The sequence below is a fragment of the Pristis pectinata genome, chromosome 6, assembly GCF_009764475.1.
Source record: "Pristis pectinata isolate sPriPec2 chromosome 6, sPriPec2.1.pri, whole genome shotgun sequence".
Classification (NCBI taxonomy): Eukaryota; Metazoa; Chordata; class Chondrichthyes; order Rhinopristiformes; family Pristidae; genus Pristis; species Pristis pectinata.
Genome location: NC_067410.1, coordinates 107,698,596 through 107,712,362, shown reverse-complemented (window position 1 = coordinate 107,712,362; position 13,767 = coordinate 107,698,596). Strand labels below are relative to the sequence as shown.

At 43.1% G+C, this 13,767-nt stretch overlaps 1 protein-coding gene across 1 annotated transcript in view; it reads left to right on the top strand.

The window, feature by feature from the left end:
* The window catches only part of dhx36 (DEAH (Asp-Glu-Ala-His) box polypeptide 36), a 95,922-nt gene that overhangs the window by 15,851 nt on the left and 66,304 nt on the right, over positions 1 to 13,767 (top strand). The window contains exons 5-8 of the mRNA XM_052018192.1: positions 6,542 to 6,712; positions 9,612 to 9,691; positions 12,819 to 12,893; positions 13,063 to 13,229. Of these exons, the coding sequence (XP_051874152.1) occupies positions 6,542 to 6,712; positions 9,612 to 9,691; positions 12,819 to 12,893; positions 13,063 to 13,229 (493 nt within the window). The remainder of the gene's footprint in view (positions 1 to 6,541; positions 6,713 to 9,611; positions 9,692 to 12,818; positions 12,894 to 13,062; positions 13,230 to 13,767) is intronic.

Below are 13,767 nucleotides of genomic sequence, written 5' to 3'. Positions count from 1 at the left end.
ATTAACCTTGTATTCTGCCTTCAAATTCGATCTCCTGAAGTGTATCACTTCACACTTATCTGGGTTGAACTCCATCTACCGCTTCTCAGCTCAGGTCTGCATTCTATCAATATCCTGTTGTTATCTACAGCAACCTTCTACACTATCCACAACACCACCAATCTTTGTATCATCAGCAAACTTACTAACCCACCCCTCCACATCCTCATCCAAGTCATTTATAAAAATCACAAAGAGCAGAGGTTCCAGAACCGAACCCTGCGGAGCACCACTGGTCACAGACCTCTAGGCAGAATACGCTCCATCTACCACCACCCTCTTCTATGGGTGAGCCAATTCTGAATCCACACAGCCAAATTTCCCTGGATCCCATGCCTCCTGACTTTCTGAATAAACCTTCCATGAGGAACCTTATCAAATGTTTTACTAAAATCCATTATAGTAGCAGAATGGAAGTTGTCCTTGAGCCTGGTGGTATGTGCTTTCAGGCTTTTCTGTCGTTTGCCCGAAGAAGAGAGAATGCCCAGGGTGGGTGGGGTCTTTGATTATGTTGGCTCAATATTCATTGGAGAGTGCACGTTGTGCATCAACAATGTCTGAACCTATGTCCAGAAGATCCTGCTTTATCCTAATCTCACAGTCGGAGTAAAGGATGATTTGTCTGGAATTGTAAAACAATCCTGAGATGTACAATCTGCGTTATTGCTGGAGGTACAGTGGTGGCTGTTAATAACTTTTTAGAGACAGGAGAGACTGCTGGTGCTAGAATCTGGAGCAAAAAATGTGCTACTGGAGGAACTCAGCGGGTCGGGCAGTGCAGAGGGAAATGGACAGTTGACATTTCGGGTCAAGCGCCTTCGTCTAGACTGATCCCGATGTAGTCCAGGTGAAGGGCTTCCAACTCGAAATGTTGACTGTCGATTTCCCTCTTGCCTAACCTGCTGAATTCCTCCAATAGCTCATTTTTTAATCCACTTCTTATCTGTATACTAGATTTTCGAGCATAAGAACATTCATGGCTGTCATAAATCTGTAGCTGGTCAGAATCTGAAGCAACACAAGATGGAGTGGGTGTCACCAAAGGAATAAGTTCAACTCCAGGTTCTGCTTGCAGCCTGGTTTCCCGTTCTCATTGTGCATTTAGCGGCACTGTTACGTGAAGAAGCTTTGCACTGTAAGTGCCCATGGGATGGATACTTGACGGTGACTGCTGTCATAACTAAAGCCCGTTGCTCAGAAACCTGCAAACTCTAATTCTAAATGGAACAGCTGTTAGTTGATTTACTGCCGATCTCACAGATTAAAAATTTGTCCCCATCCCATTATTCAGTGCAGAGATATGATCGCATTACTGAACATGTCATTCATCAGGTCATTCCAGAGAGGCTGCAGTATCAGCAGGCTTTCCGAATTTGGCAGTGAAGTGGTGAATGGATAATGTCTTTGCTTCAGTCACTAGAGTAACCGCTATTGCTTGTGAAATTCTTTTGCATTTAACCTGCTATTCCAGGACGGAACTTCAAGGGGCAACATTATCACTACTCAAGGTTACTTGTGGAAAGTGATTCAATATTGGCCCGTTCGCCTCAATTTGCGTAAACGTTTCACTCTTTCCATGATTTCTCTTTCATTTAAAGCTTCCCTTGAATTAAATTTACTGAACTGAATACATTTAAGAAGGAAATAGATAAAGTTCTGGGCATTAAATGCATTAGAGATCATGGGGCAAGGGGAGAATGTGGTATTGAGATAGATGATCAACTATCATAGAGCCCTTCAGCCCAACCAGTCCATGCCGACCACAATGCCCACCCAGCTAGTCCCAATTTCCTGTGTCGCGGACAAGACAGTTTAAAATGTCATTGGAGTTTGGGATATATTTAGTTTATTGTACAATATACAGGAGTGGGTAGTTTTATTTAGAATTATCGGGTGGTTTAGCTGGGAGCTGTATTTATGACTGAGCATAGGGTTGGCTAAGGTTACAGTAGTGTAATGCTTATATGACTGGACAGATGATCCAGAGGCCTGGTCTAATGGTCTAGAGACACGAGTTCAATTCCCTCCTGGGGAGCTGGACGAGCTTAAATTCAGTAAATTAAACAATCTGGAATTAAAAGCTAGTATCTGCAGTGGTGAGTGTGAATCAGTCAGATTGTTGGAAAAACCCACAGGATTTCCTCATGAACGTTGAGGGAAAGAAACCTCGCTTCCTTTCCTGACTGCAGACCACTGCAGTGTTTCTCCTTCTCATCTACTGTCTGAAAATTTTTGGATGTCTCAGCTAAAAGAAAACAACTCCAACAATCTACCTAAAGTTCCAGAGACCTCAACCTCAGTTGTCCTAAAAGGTCGTGTATACCAGGATCTACTGTGTCCCTCTGAGAGATGACAGGGCTTTGGTTGAGCAATTCATCTGAAAGGAACACAAGAATATGAAATAAAAGCAGGAATGAGCCTGCTCCACTGTGCAATCTGATCACGTTTGATCTGTTACCTCTGTGCACTTTTCTGGACTAACCCTATGTCCCTTGATTCACTTTGTGTTTAAACATCAGTTTCTGCCTTGAACATGCTTATCTACTGAGCCTTAAGCTCTCTTGGGTAGATACTCTACCCTGCGTGAAGAGATTTTTTTTTATCTTGAACCTGATTGGCTGGTCCCTTATTTAAAAATTGTGATCCCCAGTTAGAACATAGAACAGTACAGCACAGAACAGGCCCTTTGGCCCACAATGTTGTGCCGACATAGCTAATCCCTCCTACTTACAGGATGCCCAAATCCCTCCATTTTCCTCTCATTCATGTGCCCATCCAAGGCCCTCTTAAAAGCCCCCAATGAATTTGCCTCCACCACCCCATCAGACAATGCATTCCAGGCATCCACCACTCAGTAAAAAACGTACCCCTCACGTCCGTTCTGAACCTACCCCCTCGCACCTTAAATGCATGCCCTAGTTCTAGACACCCAAGCCAGGAGAAACATCACTCATATAACTGTACGAATTTTGTATGTTTCAATGAAATCATCTCGTTCTTCTGAACTGTAGTGTGTATTGGTCCAGTCTGCTCAATCTCTCATACAAGCGCTTCATCCCAGAAATCAATCTGGTACATCCTTTTTTCACTTTTATCCCAAGTATCTCCTTCCTTGGGTAAAGAAACTAGACAGGTACACAATATTCCAGGTGAGGTTTAAAATTCCAGTAAGGCACTTGTACTCTTGTACTCATCCCATTGGAATAAAGACCAACGTACCCCTTTACCTTGCCTAACATCATATTGAGCACTAACCCTTTCTACCTTCCATAATTTTCTGTTTTCTCTGATGAAGTGGATGACCACAGATTTTTCCTCATTCTACTGTCCTTGTCCATTCACCTGACTTGTCTTTATCCCTTTTGAAGCCAATGCTTCCTTCAGGAAACCCATATACTAACACCAAGGTTTGTATCATCGTCAAACTTGGATATATTATATTTACTCTTCTTATTGAAACCATCAATGTACTTTGTGGACAGTCGGGGTCCCAGCAACAATTCCTTGGGACTCTCCCTAACAGCATTGTGGGGATACCCTCACCTCGGGGACTACAGCGCTTCAAGAAGGCAGCTTGCCACCACCTTCTCGAGCAAAGTTAGGGACGGGCCATTAAATGCTGGCTCAGCCTGCGAAGCCCACGTCCCTTGAATGAAAGTCGCTGTGGCACTCCGCTAGATGTAGCCTCCCACCCAAAAGTGATCCATTTATTCCTTCTGTTTTCCTGTCCATTCGCCAATCCTCAATGAATGTCAATTTATTACCTTGAATCCCATATAGATTAAGTTTATCAGCCTTCTGAAAGTCCAAGTATACCGCATCCACTCGTTGTCCCTTATCTATTAAGTTAGTTATAACCTCAGACATGATTTCTCTTTCCTGAATCCGTGCCTCATTGTGTTAGTATTTTCTCAGAGCTCTGACGTCACTTAGCATCTTCTATATTCCTGACGTCCGGCGAACAGTCTGAAGTACTCAGTTTTCTCTCTCACTTCTTTATTAAATACTGCAGTTACATTTTCCACCTTCCAGTCTGTGGGAGTGGTATGGGAATCTATGCAATTTTGGAAGATGACAACTAGTTCATGCTCCGTCTCTATAGCCACCTCTTTGAATGCCTTAGGATGCCCATCGAGGGGTCTAGGAAATTGGTCAGCCTTCAACCGCATTAATTCCTACAATATTTTGTTCTCAGCCAGTGCTGATTTCCTTCAGGTCTGCATTCACGTTAGACCTGTAGTTCTTCGTTATTTCTTGGTTTTCTGTAGCTTCTTCTGCTAAGACGGTCATAAAATATTTCCTTAATTTCTTTGCCTTTTACTCAGTCCCCAATATAATTTTTGTGTCTGTCCCATATTAACTTTTTCCAATCTTTTTCCTACGTGTATAGGAGCTTTACGGTTTTTGACGTTTCTTGCCAGATTACTCTTATCAATTTCTTGCTGTTGTTTTTGCAAAATTAAGAAATTTTCCCAATTCTTAGTTTGCTGCTCTCTTTGGCTCCTTTTGTTTTGATCTAATACTATCTTTACCTTTTCATTGGCAGTTCTCAGACTACTTTTCATGCTGGGGTTATGTGCCTTAATGGGATATATTTGCTGTAAACCATTCTTTAAATGTTAGCAATTGCACGTTTGCTTCCATACCTTTCACTATTTACCATGGCCAGTTCTCATCTCTTAACCTTGTAGTTTCCTTGGATAGATGCAAGACCCAGGTTTCCGATTGAATTAAATTCCAGTCTTCACATAAAATTCTATCCTGTGATAACTATTGCCTAAAGGCCCCTAAATTACCAGGTTCTCAATTAACCCTTTCTCATTGCACAATACTAGATCGAAAATAGAATGTTCCCTTAGTGGTTCCTCAACATTATGAAGAAAGACTTGTGCCTTTCGAGACTTCAGGCTATCGCAAAGCCTTCTACGGCTGGTGAATTAATTCTGAAATGGTGTCATTCATGTTAGGGGAAGAGGTCTAAAGTTGAGTTTGTTGTCACATGCACAAGTACATGTATGCACAGATGCAATGAAATACTTACTTGCAGCAGCATCAGAGGCACATAGCATCATGTAAGCAGCAGTCACAAGAAAAAACATAAACATAAATTATACACAATTTTTACAAGAAAGAACACGATTAGAACAAAGAGAAACAAAGTCCATTTTGGTGCATAGTGATAAAAGTGGTCATAATGTTGCTAAACTAGTGATTAGGGTTTTGACAGTTGGTTCAGGAAGTGAATGGTTGAAGGGAAGTAGCCGTTCTTGAACCTGGTGGTGTAGGACTTCAGGCTTCTGTACCTCCTGCCCGATGGTAGCTGCGAGAAGATGGCATGGCCCGGACGGTGGGGATCTTTAACAATGTTTCCTCCTTGAGGCAGTGCCTCCTGAGGACACTACTGATGGTGGAAGGGATGTGACTGTGATGTACTGGGCAGAGTCCACTGCTCCCTGCAGCTTCTTGCGTTCCTGTGCATTCGAATTGCTGTACCAGACCATGATGCAACCGGTCAGGACACTTTCAACAGCACATCTGTAGAGGTTTGTTAGAGTGTTCGGTGACAAGCTGAACCTCCTTAACCTCCTAAGAAAGTAAAGACATTGGCATGCTTTACTTATGATTGCATCTGTGTGCTGGGCCCAGGACAGGTCATCCGATATGTTAGCACCCAGGAATTTAAAGCTGCTGACTCTCTCCACTGCCGATTTCCCCCAGTGTAGACTGGCGCATGTTTGCCCTCCTTCCCTATCCTGAAGTCAACAATCAGCTCTTTAGTTTTTCTGAGACTGAGCGAGAGGCTGTTGCGGCACCTCTCACCTAGTAGAGTAAGTTCTGGTTCCACGAATGCAGTTGGCCAGAATCTTTACTGTGTGAAGAGTTGGGCGAGGGATAAGTACTGGCTGGGACATCAGGGAGCATTCAGATCTCTTATCTTCACCCAGTGTTTTATTTGATTGACAGCATCTCCATTAGTTCAGTCTTTCCCATGTGCATGTCAGTCAGAATTATGTGCTGGGGTCTTTGGAGTGACACCTAATGCTGCAGTTCTTTATTAGTCACATGTACATCGAAGCACACAGTGAAATGCATCTTTTGCGTAGAGCGTTCTGGGGGACAGCCCGCAAGTGTCGCCACGCTTCCAGCACCAGCACAGCATGCCCACAACTTCCTGACCTGTACGTCTTTGGAATGTGGGAGGAAACCAGAGCACCCGGAGGAAACCCACGCAGACACAGGGAGAATGTACAAACTCCTTACAGACAGCGGCCGGAATTGAACCCGTGTCTTAGTTCTTCTGACAGGTGGGAGCAGTAATATTGAGCTACAGCTGACTCTTTAGAGATGGGAATGAATTGAAGCACAAACCAAAGGCTGCAGAACATGACACAACCTTGTTCCTCAAACTGTAATGGAAGATCAGGAACATTGATGTAGCACTGTAATGTCTCAGATGTAGTCCTTTACTGACCTTTTTCTTTTTACAAAATCTGTATTGCAGGAAGTGGTGGACTTGATAAACGGGAATCAGGTGGTTGTCATAAGTGGAGAAACGGGTTGTGGGAAAACCACACAGGTGACCCAGTTCATCCTGGATGACTACATCGAGAAAGGAATGGGCTCTCTGTGCAGAGTCGTATGCACCCAGCCTCGTCGGATCAGCGCCATATCTGTGAGTCCATTCACTCCGTGATACCTAAGTGACCATTGTTATGCCATTGGGCAAAGTTTTGTGACACAAAGTGAGTAAGTTCAGTATGAATGAGGGGAGAAATGGAAGCATCTGCTAAAAGTTTGGAAACTAGATGAAGAAATGAGTGCTGTTCATGAATAGTAAAAAAAAAGTCATTGTTCCTGTGTACGTTCTATAGAATCATAGAACAGTACAGCACAATACAGGCCCTTCGGCCTACAATGTTGTGCTGACGTTTAAACCTCACCTAAGACTATCTAACACCTTCCTCCCACATATCCCTCTTATTTTAAATTCCTCCATATGCTTATCTAGTAATCTCTTGAATTTGACCAATGTACCTGCCTGCACCACCGCCCCAGGCAGCACATTCCATGCCCCAACCACTCTCTGGGTAAAAAAACCTCCCTCTGATATCTCCCTTGAACTTCCCACCCATTACTTTAAAGCAATGCCCTCTTGTATTGAGCATTGGTGCCCTGGGAAAGAGGTGCTGGCTGTCTACTCTATCTATTCCTCTTAATATTTTGTACACCTCTATCATGTCTCCTCTCATCCTCCTTCTCTCCAAAGAGTAAAGCCCTAGCTCCCTTAGTCTCTCCTCAATGTATCCTCTCTAAACCAGGCAGCATCCTGGCAAATCTCCTCTGCACCCTTTCCAACGCTTCCACATCCTTCCTATAATGAGGCGACCAGAACTGGACACAGTACTCTTAAGTGTGGTCTAACCAGAGTTTTGTAGAACCGCATCATTACCCCACGGCTCCTAAACTAGATGTCCTTATTGTACTGTATATAATTTGCAATGGAGGTGCCTCAGAAAAGGTTCACAAGATTGATTTCTGGGGTGAAGGAGTTTCTTGGGAGGGAAGGTTGAACAGGTTGGGTCTACACTCATTGAAGTTGATAAGAACACCTCCGATTTGGTTGGCGTAGATCTGGGGGGCGGACAGACTGTTTCTGTACTGAGTGACTCGGTGACTCATTCTTCTAGAAGAAAAATAGGGAGCTCTGTGGGAGGGAAGGGATAGATAGATCTTAGAGCAGGATTAAATGTCGGCACAACATTGTGGGCCGAAGGGCCTGTACTGTGTTGTAGTGTTCTATGTGCAAGGGTCCATCGGACTTGACAGGAGAGAGAGAACATAGACCAGTACAGGCCCTTCAGCCCACAATGTTGTGCCCACCTATATAAACCTACTTCATGATCAATCTAACCCTTCCCTCCCACGTGTTGAGACTTTTCCCTTTTGGGGGGTATTTAGAATTGGGCATTGTTTCGGAATTGGGAAAGATGGGATAAGGTTGATTCTTTGGAGCTGTGAAGGCTGAATCATGAACAATAGTCAAGGCTGAGAGATTTTTGGATTGTGGGGCAGGTGACTGTCATGGGTAACAGGCAGAGAGGCAGAACCGAGGCCAAGGTCCAATTGGTCATGATCACATTGAATGGCAGGGTAGGACCAAAGGGCCACATGGTCAACTCCTACTCTTATGTTGTCAAGCAAATTGATTCTCATTATCCTGTAACTATTCCTCGAGAGTGCAGCATAAAGTACATTCTTAATTAACTTGCCAACAAATTGAATGCTAACCTATTTTAAGTTAAAATAATGCTTCAATTCAGTGTTCTTGGTGTGTTTTGTAATTAGTCATGTGCATTCTGCAATAAGTAGCTAAATGGGGAAGAAAAGACCACCTTGACCACCCTGGTGTGGAGTGTGCTCTGTCATTTTCTTAATCATTTCTGGGTGAAAGAGATGATGAGCTTTCAACTATCTTAATGTACGGTTCTGCAATCTCATCATTTGCTTTATATGGGAGCCCTGGTTGTTTTGAGGTTCCTGTGGGTAGCTCTACACCACGTGTCAATCTTTCCCTGGGTTTGCACGAGACAATCTAAGTGGCAACAGGAACCAGTGGTTACCTATTTTGGCAGCTGTTCTACCTACAAAGCTCTCTTCCTAGTGAACACATCCAGGCTAAATCGCGAGGGCAGATTGCAATAGCAAGAATCATACAGCATAGAATAAGGACCTTCACCCACCAAGACTGTGCCAACCATTAAGCACCCATTTATGTTAATCTTGCATTAATCCCACTACAGCTCTCTAAACCCCCTGCCACCATCACCACCCCCCCCCACCCCCTACCAAAGGTTATGACAGGGTTCTGTTCCTGAGAACTGTTCATAACCTAAACAGTTTGCACATCGTAAGTGTGGCCGCCCTGGCAATATATTTAAATAAAAACATAAGGCAGTGTATAATTAAACCAGGCTGTTTAACTCAACCATTCAAATGTAGCCACCATCCGAGGTTCCACAGCAGAAGATGCCTGCAGTCCCGTAGCAGCTGGCAAATCCATTCTGCTGGTCTCCCAAGTGCTCGTACAGGCTGTACATAAGTCAGGTGTTCGTAATCTGGCGAGATCCTGTCTTCTCCCCACATCTCCATCAACTCCTTCCCAGGTTCTACCACTTAAACTAGGGGCAACTTGTAGCAACCAGTTAATCTACCAATCTGCTCGTATTCCTTTAAGTTTTCAAGGGGGGAGTCTGATCAAAGTGTTAACCAGAGTTATTGAGATAATTATGGGGGAATTAAGAAGAATGGGACACTATCCCAGAATTAGGCCATTTCGGAGGAAAATCAGGAAGCATCTATGCACATGGGATTCCAGGATTGTCTCCTAATAGGCAGTGGATGTTGGAGGTTAATTGTACCTCAGAGTGATGTTTTGTTGGTCAAAGGATATGGAGCAAAGGTGGGTAAATAGAGTTGCAGTACAAATTAGCCATAATCCAGTTGAGTGCTGGAACAGACTCGAGGAGTTGAATGGCCTGTGGTTAATGTTGTTGACCTTTTTGTACTTTCAGATAGCTGAGAGAGTGGCAGCTGAAAGAGCTGAAGCCTGTGGTGAAGGAAACAGCACTGGTTACCAGATCCGGTTACAAAGGTCAGTATCAGCTGCTCCTGAACTCTGGCAGAAGAGGTTAGCTGATGAGCAATGCTTCTGTAATGCCAGAAGTGAAATCAGTAATCGTTTATCGTGCTGTTGAACGTCTGATGATTTTGCTTTACCTGTTGGCTGGATTCTTCTGGTTCCTTTGATGTTTTGTGAACCGTATGGTATCTTAAAAGAGCAAACTGTAAGCAAGGTGGATTTGACTCATCCAAGATTGTTATTCCGCCTGTTTTGCTGATTGCAGCTGTGTGCTATATTGAAATGAGCCCACAGAACATTTACATTGGGCTTTTCACAACCTCAGGAGGTCCCAAGGCACTTACAGCCACTTTCATGAAGCACGGTTGCTGTTGTAATGTAGGAAGCACGGAACAGAGTGAACCCTCAAGATTGTCAGATAAAAATGATGTTGGTTGTGTGATAGATATTGTTACATTTAACAGAAATCAGAAAGAAAACATATTTGAAATAATGTCAGCTCACCCTTGCACTCATGTTACTTCGACTGCAGACACCCTTGCAGCACATACTTGTCTTTCATTCTTTTGCCTCCTGTGCAACAATGAACTGTTTTGTAAAGCTATATTTAATCCTTTATCTTCTACCAGGCTGCCACTAACTCAATTTAATTATATAAATTGTAGCTAAAAATGTTTGTTCTGCACACTAAGTAATCGTATGCATCACTTTTGCAGTGAATTTGAACAGTTTATCTAAAATTAGTTGCAGTGTCTTCAACTAACTGGTGGAAGCATGTTATATTTGTCTTTCTGCTCCTTCTTGGTACCACATTTGGGTTATTGATCGTTGTACCCTGGACATGCATATATAAATTCTCAACCAGAAATCAAAACTGTATAAATTGCAAATGATGTGATGGAAAGTCTTGTATTTTTTTTAGAACATCTTTTTTGATCTCAGGGGTTCACAGGTGCTTTGCAACGAATAAAGTACCTTTTTTTAGTGTAGTGGCTCTGGTAATTTTGTTTAATAACTCTGCTGTAAAATGCCTTGGGGGAAATTTGCTTTGTTGAAAGCACTTTATAAATACAAATTATTATTATTATTGGAAATGTAACGGCCATTTGATGCAGCCAATCTGTCCAAAATATCACCTTGCAAAGAGCAGTATGTTACAAGGATTGAAAGTGTGTCTGGTTGAGGGATACGTATTAGCCAGGACACTGAATAGAATCTTCAAAATTGTGACGTTATTTTTGGATCCACCTGAGAGGAAAGACTAGTTAACAATTCAGTTGAAAATTTGCTTCTTCAGTAGTTCAATGCTTATTCTTTGGAGCAGTCTTCTAGCTTGGAAGTGATAAAGCTATCCACTTGGCCACCGGTATAATTGTAGAAGCTGGTGAGGTGAACTGAACTGCAGGCCACTCAAACAGCCCCTCACAATCCAGGAAGGGTAGTGGGTGCACAGGAGCACAGCCACCTGCAGATTCTTCTTCAAGCTGCACACCACCCTGACTTGGAAACATAACGCTGGTTCTTCTTTGACACCAGATCAGAGTCCTGGAACTCCCTGCCACACTGCAATATTGGAGCATCTTCACCGCAAGAACTGCAGAGTTTCAAGAAGATAGCTCACCCCTACCTTCTCGAGGACAATTTGGGACAGACAGTTGTCTTGCTAGCTTCAGCATTCTTAAAAAATGAATAAATAGGGGTAATATTGTGCTCCTGAAAAGAAATGCATATCCATTATGTCAAGAATATTTAATGTTCGAGAACTGATAAAAAGGTGTCTCACTTCTGGAAACATTAGGAGATTATATTTATACAATTACCAGGAAAACCTGCATTGCATCATTTTAAATTTATGTTTAGCCATTATTGGTGTGTGTAGCTGCAACCATGGAATGGACTTCTGACACTGATGCATTATCACTTTGATCTTCCTATTCTTCAACTCTTGACTTAGTTGAATCACATCATCCATTCCAATACCACTTCGCCACCATTTTGTTCTCTGCACTTTTTATCCAGCCTGTTTGACAACAGTTTGTTAATCTCCATTTCAAACTTCTCTCTTCTGCACCTGAGCCATCGTCTATAGGGAAAAAAACAACTGCTGGAAGAACTCAGTGGGTCAGGCAGCATCTGTGGAGGGAAATGGACAGTCAACGTTTTGGGTCGAGACCCCTCAATCTGGAGGGTCCAGATGAAGGGTCTTGACCCGAAATGTCGACGTCCATTTCCCCCTACAGATGCTGTCTGATCTGCTGAGTTTGTCCAGCAGTTTGTTTTTTGCTCCAGATTCCAGCATCTGCAGAATCTTGTGTCTCCATCATTTATAAGAGGTTCAAATTATGGGGTCCACCTTAACGTCACTAAGGTGTAGCCGTAGTTACCTGCTGCCATTTGATTGGGTGCGATATGTTTGCAGATATATCTTTTGCAGGCATGTCTTTTGCCATTCAACTAACCGTCATTGCTTTTCCAACCCAATGGTTCTCCAAGATGTCGGTGTTCTTTCCCTGCCCCTTCCCCCCCACCCCCCTTATTTCCCTCATCCTGGCATTGGCAGCCATGACTTCAGTTAATGATGCTCTTGAATTCCCTTCCTAAAATTGCTCCCATTTGTTGCAACTTGCCTTAATTGCCAAGCCTGGCCTAACGTCACCTCCTTTGACTTGAAAATCTTTCTCATCTTGTAGCCTCTGAAGGGCTCTGGGAAGTGCTCCTTTTAAAGGCACTAGATAATTATACATTGGCATTCCTAGTTTAAATAAAATCAAAGTTGAGTTTATTGTCACATGCACAAGTACATCTATGTACAGGTGCAATGAAAAACTTACTTGCAGTGACATCACAGGCACATAGCATTAGGGAACATTCACAAGAAAAACATAAGTTATACAAGAAGGAACACAATTAGAACAAAAAACAAAGTCCATTGTAGTGCAAAGTGGTCATAGTGTTGCTATACTGAAGGAGTGATTAAGGTTGTGCCAGTCGGTTGAAGAACTGAATGGAAAAGATTAAAGGAATATATAAATGCCTGTAGTGTTATTGAATGCCCAGTTCTGAACAACATGACTTGTAATTTGCTGGCTGTAGGGTAACATTTTGCTTTTCTAATGTTAACACTTGTCTTGCTTCACAGTCGTTTCCCACGCAAACAAGGTTCCATTTTGTACTGCACTACAGGAATTATTCTCCAGTGGCTTCAATCAGATACGTAAGTATGCATTCAATTAGTACGTTATAGCACAGTTATGTCTATCAAATTTGATTCCACTGCAAGAACATAAAGTCGCAAATGCTCTTGACTTGACAAGTCCCAATGTGTTTTCCCAAACGCTGCTCTTGGCCTGGTCTTGTTAACAGATTTAAAAATCTCTTTCCAGTCTCTTGTCCACCATCAGCCACCTTGTTTTGGATGAGGTTCACGAGAGGAGCTTGCAGTCGGACGTGCTGATGACGATTGTGAAGGACGTTCTGGCCTTCAGATCGGATTTGAAAGTGATATTAATGAGCGCAACTCTCAATGCTGAACATTTTTCAGAATATTTTGGTGAGTGGAATAGAAAGTTTCCACTGGAATCTCAGCCTGGTAGATTGTTATGTACACAGGTTGACTCTGTGGTTAAGAAGGCATATGGTGTATTGTCCTATATCAGTTGTGGAATTGAATTTAGGAGCTGAGAGGTAATGTTGCAGCTATATAGGACCCTGGTCAGACCCACTTGGAGTACTGTGCTCTGTTCTGGTCGCCTCACTACAGGAAGGATGTGGAAACCATAGAAAGGGTGCAGAGGAGATTTACAAGGAAGCTGCCTGGATTGGGGAGCATGCCATGAAAACAGGTTGAGGGAACTCGGCCTTTTCTCCTTGGAGCGACGGAGGATGAGGGGTGACCTGATAGAGGTGTATGAGACGATAAGAGGCATTGATCGAGTAGATAGAGGCTTTTTCCCAGGGCTGAAATGGTTGCCACAAGAGGACACAGGTTTTGAGTTGCTGGGGAGTAAGTATAGAGGAGATGTCGGGGGTAAGTTTTTTTTTACTCAGAGTGGTGAATGTGTGGAATGGGCTGCTGGCAACGGTGGTGG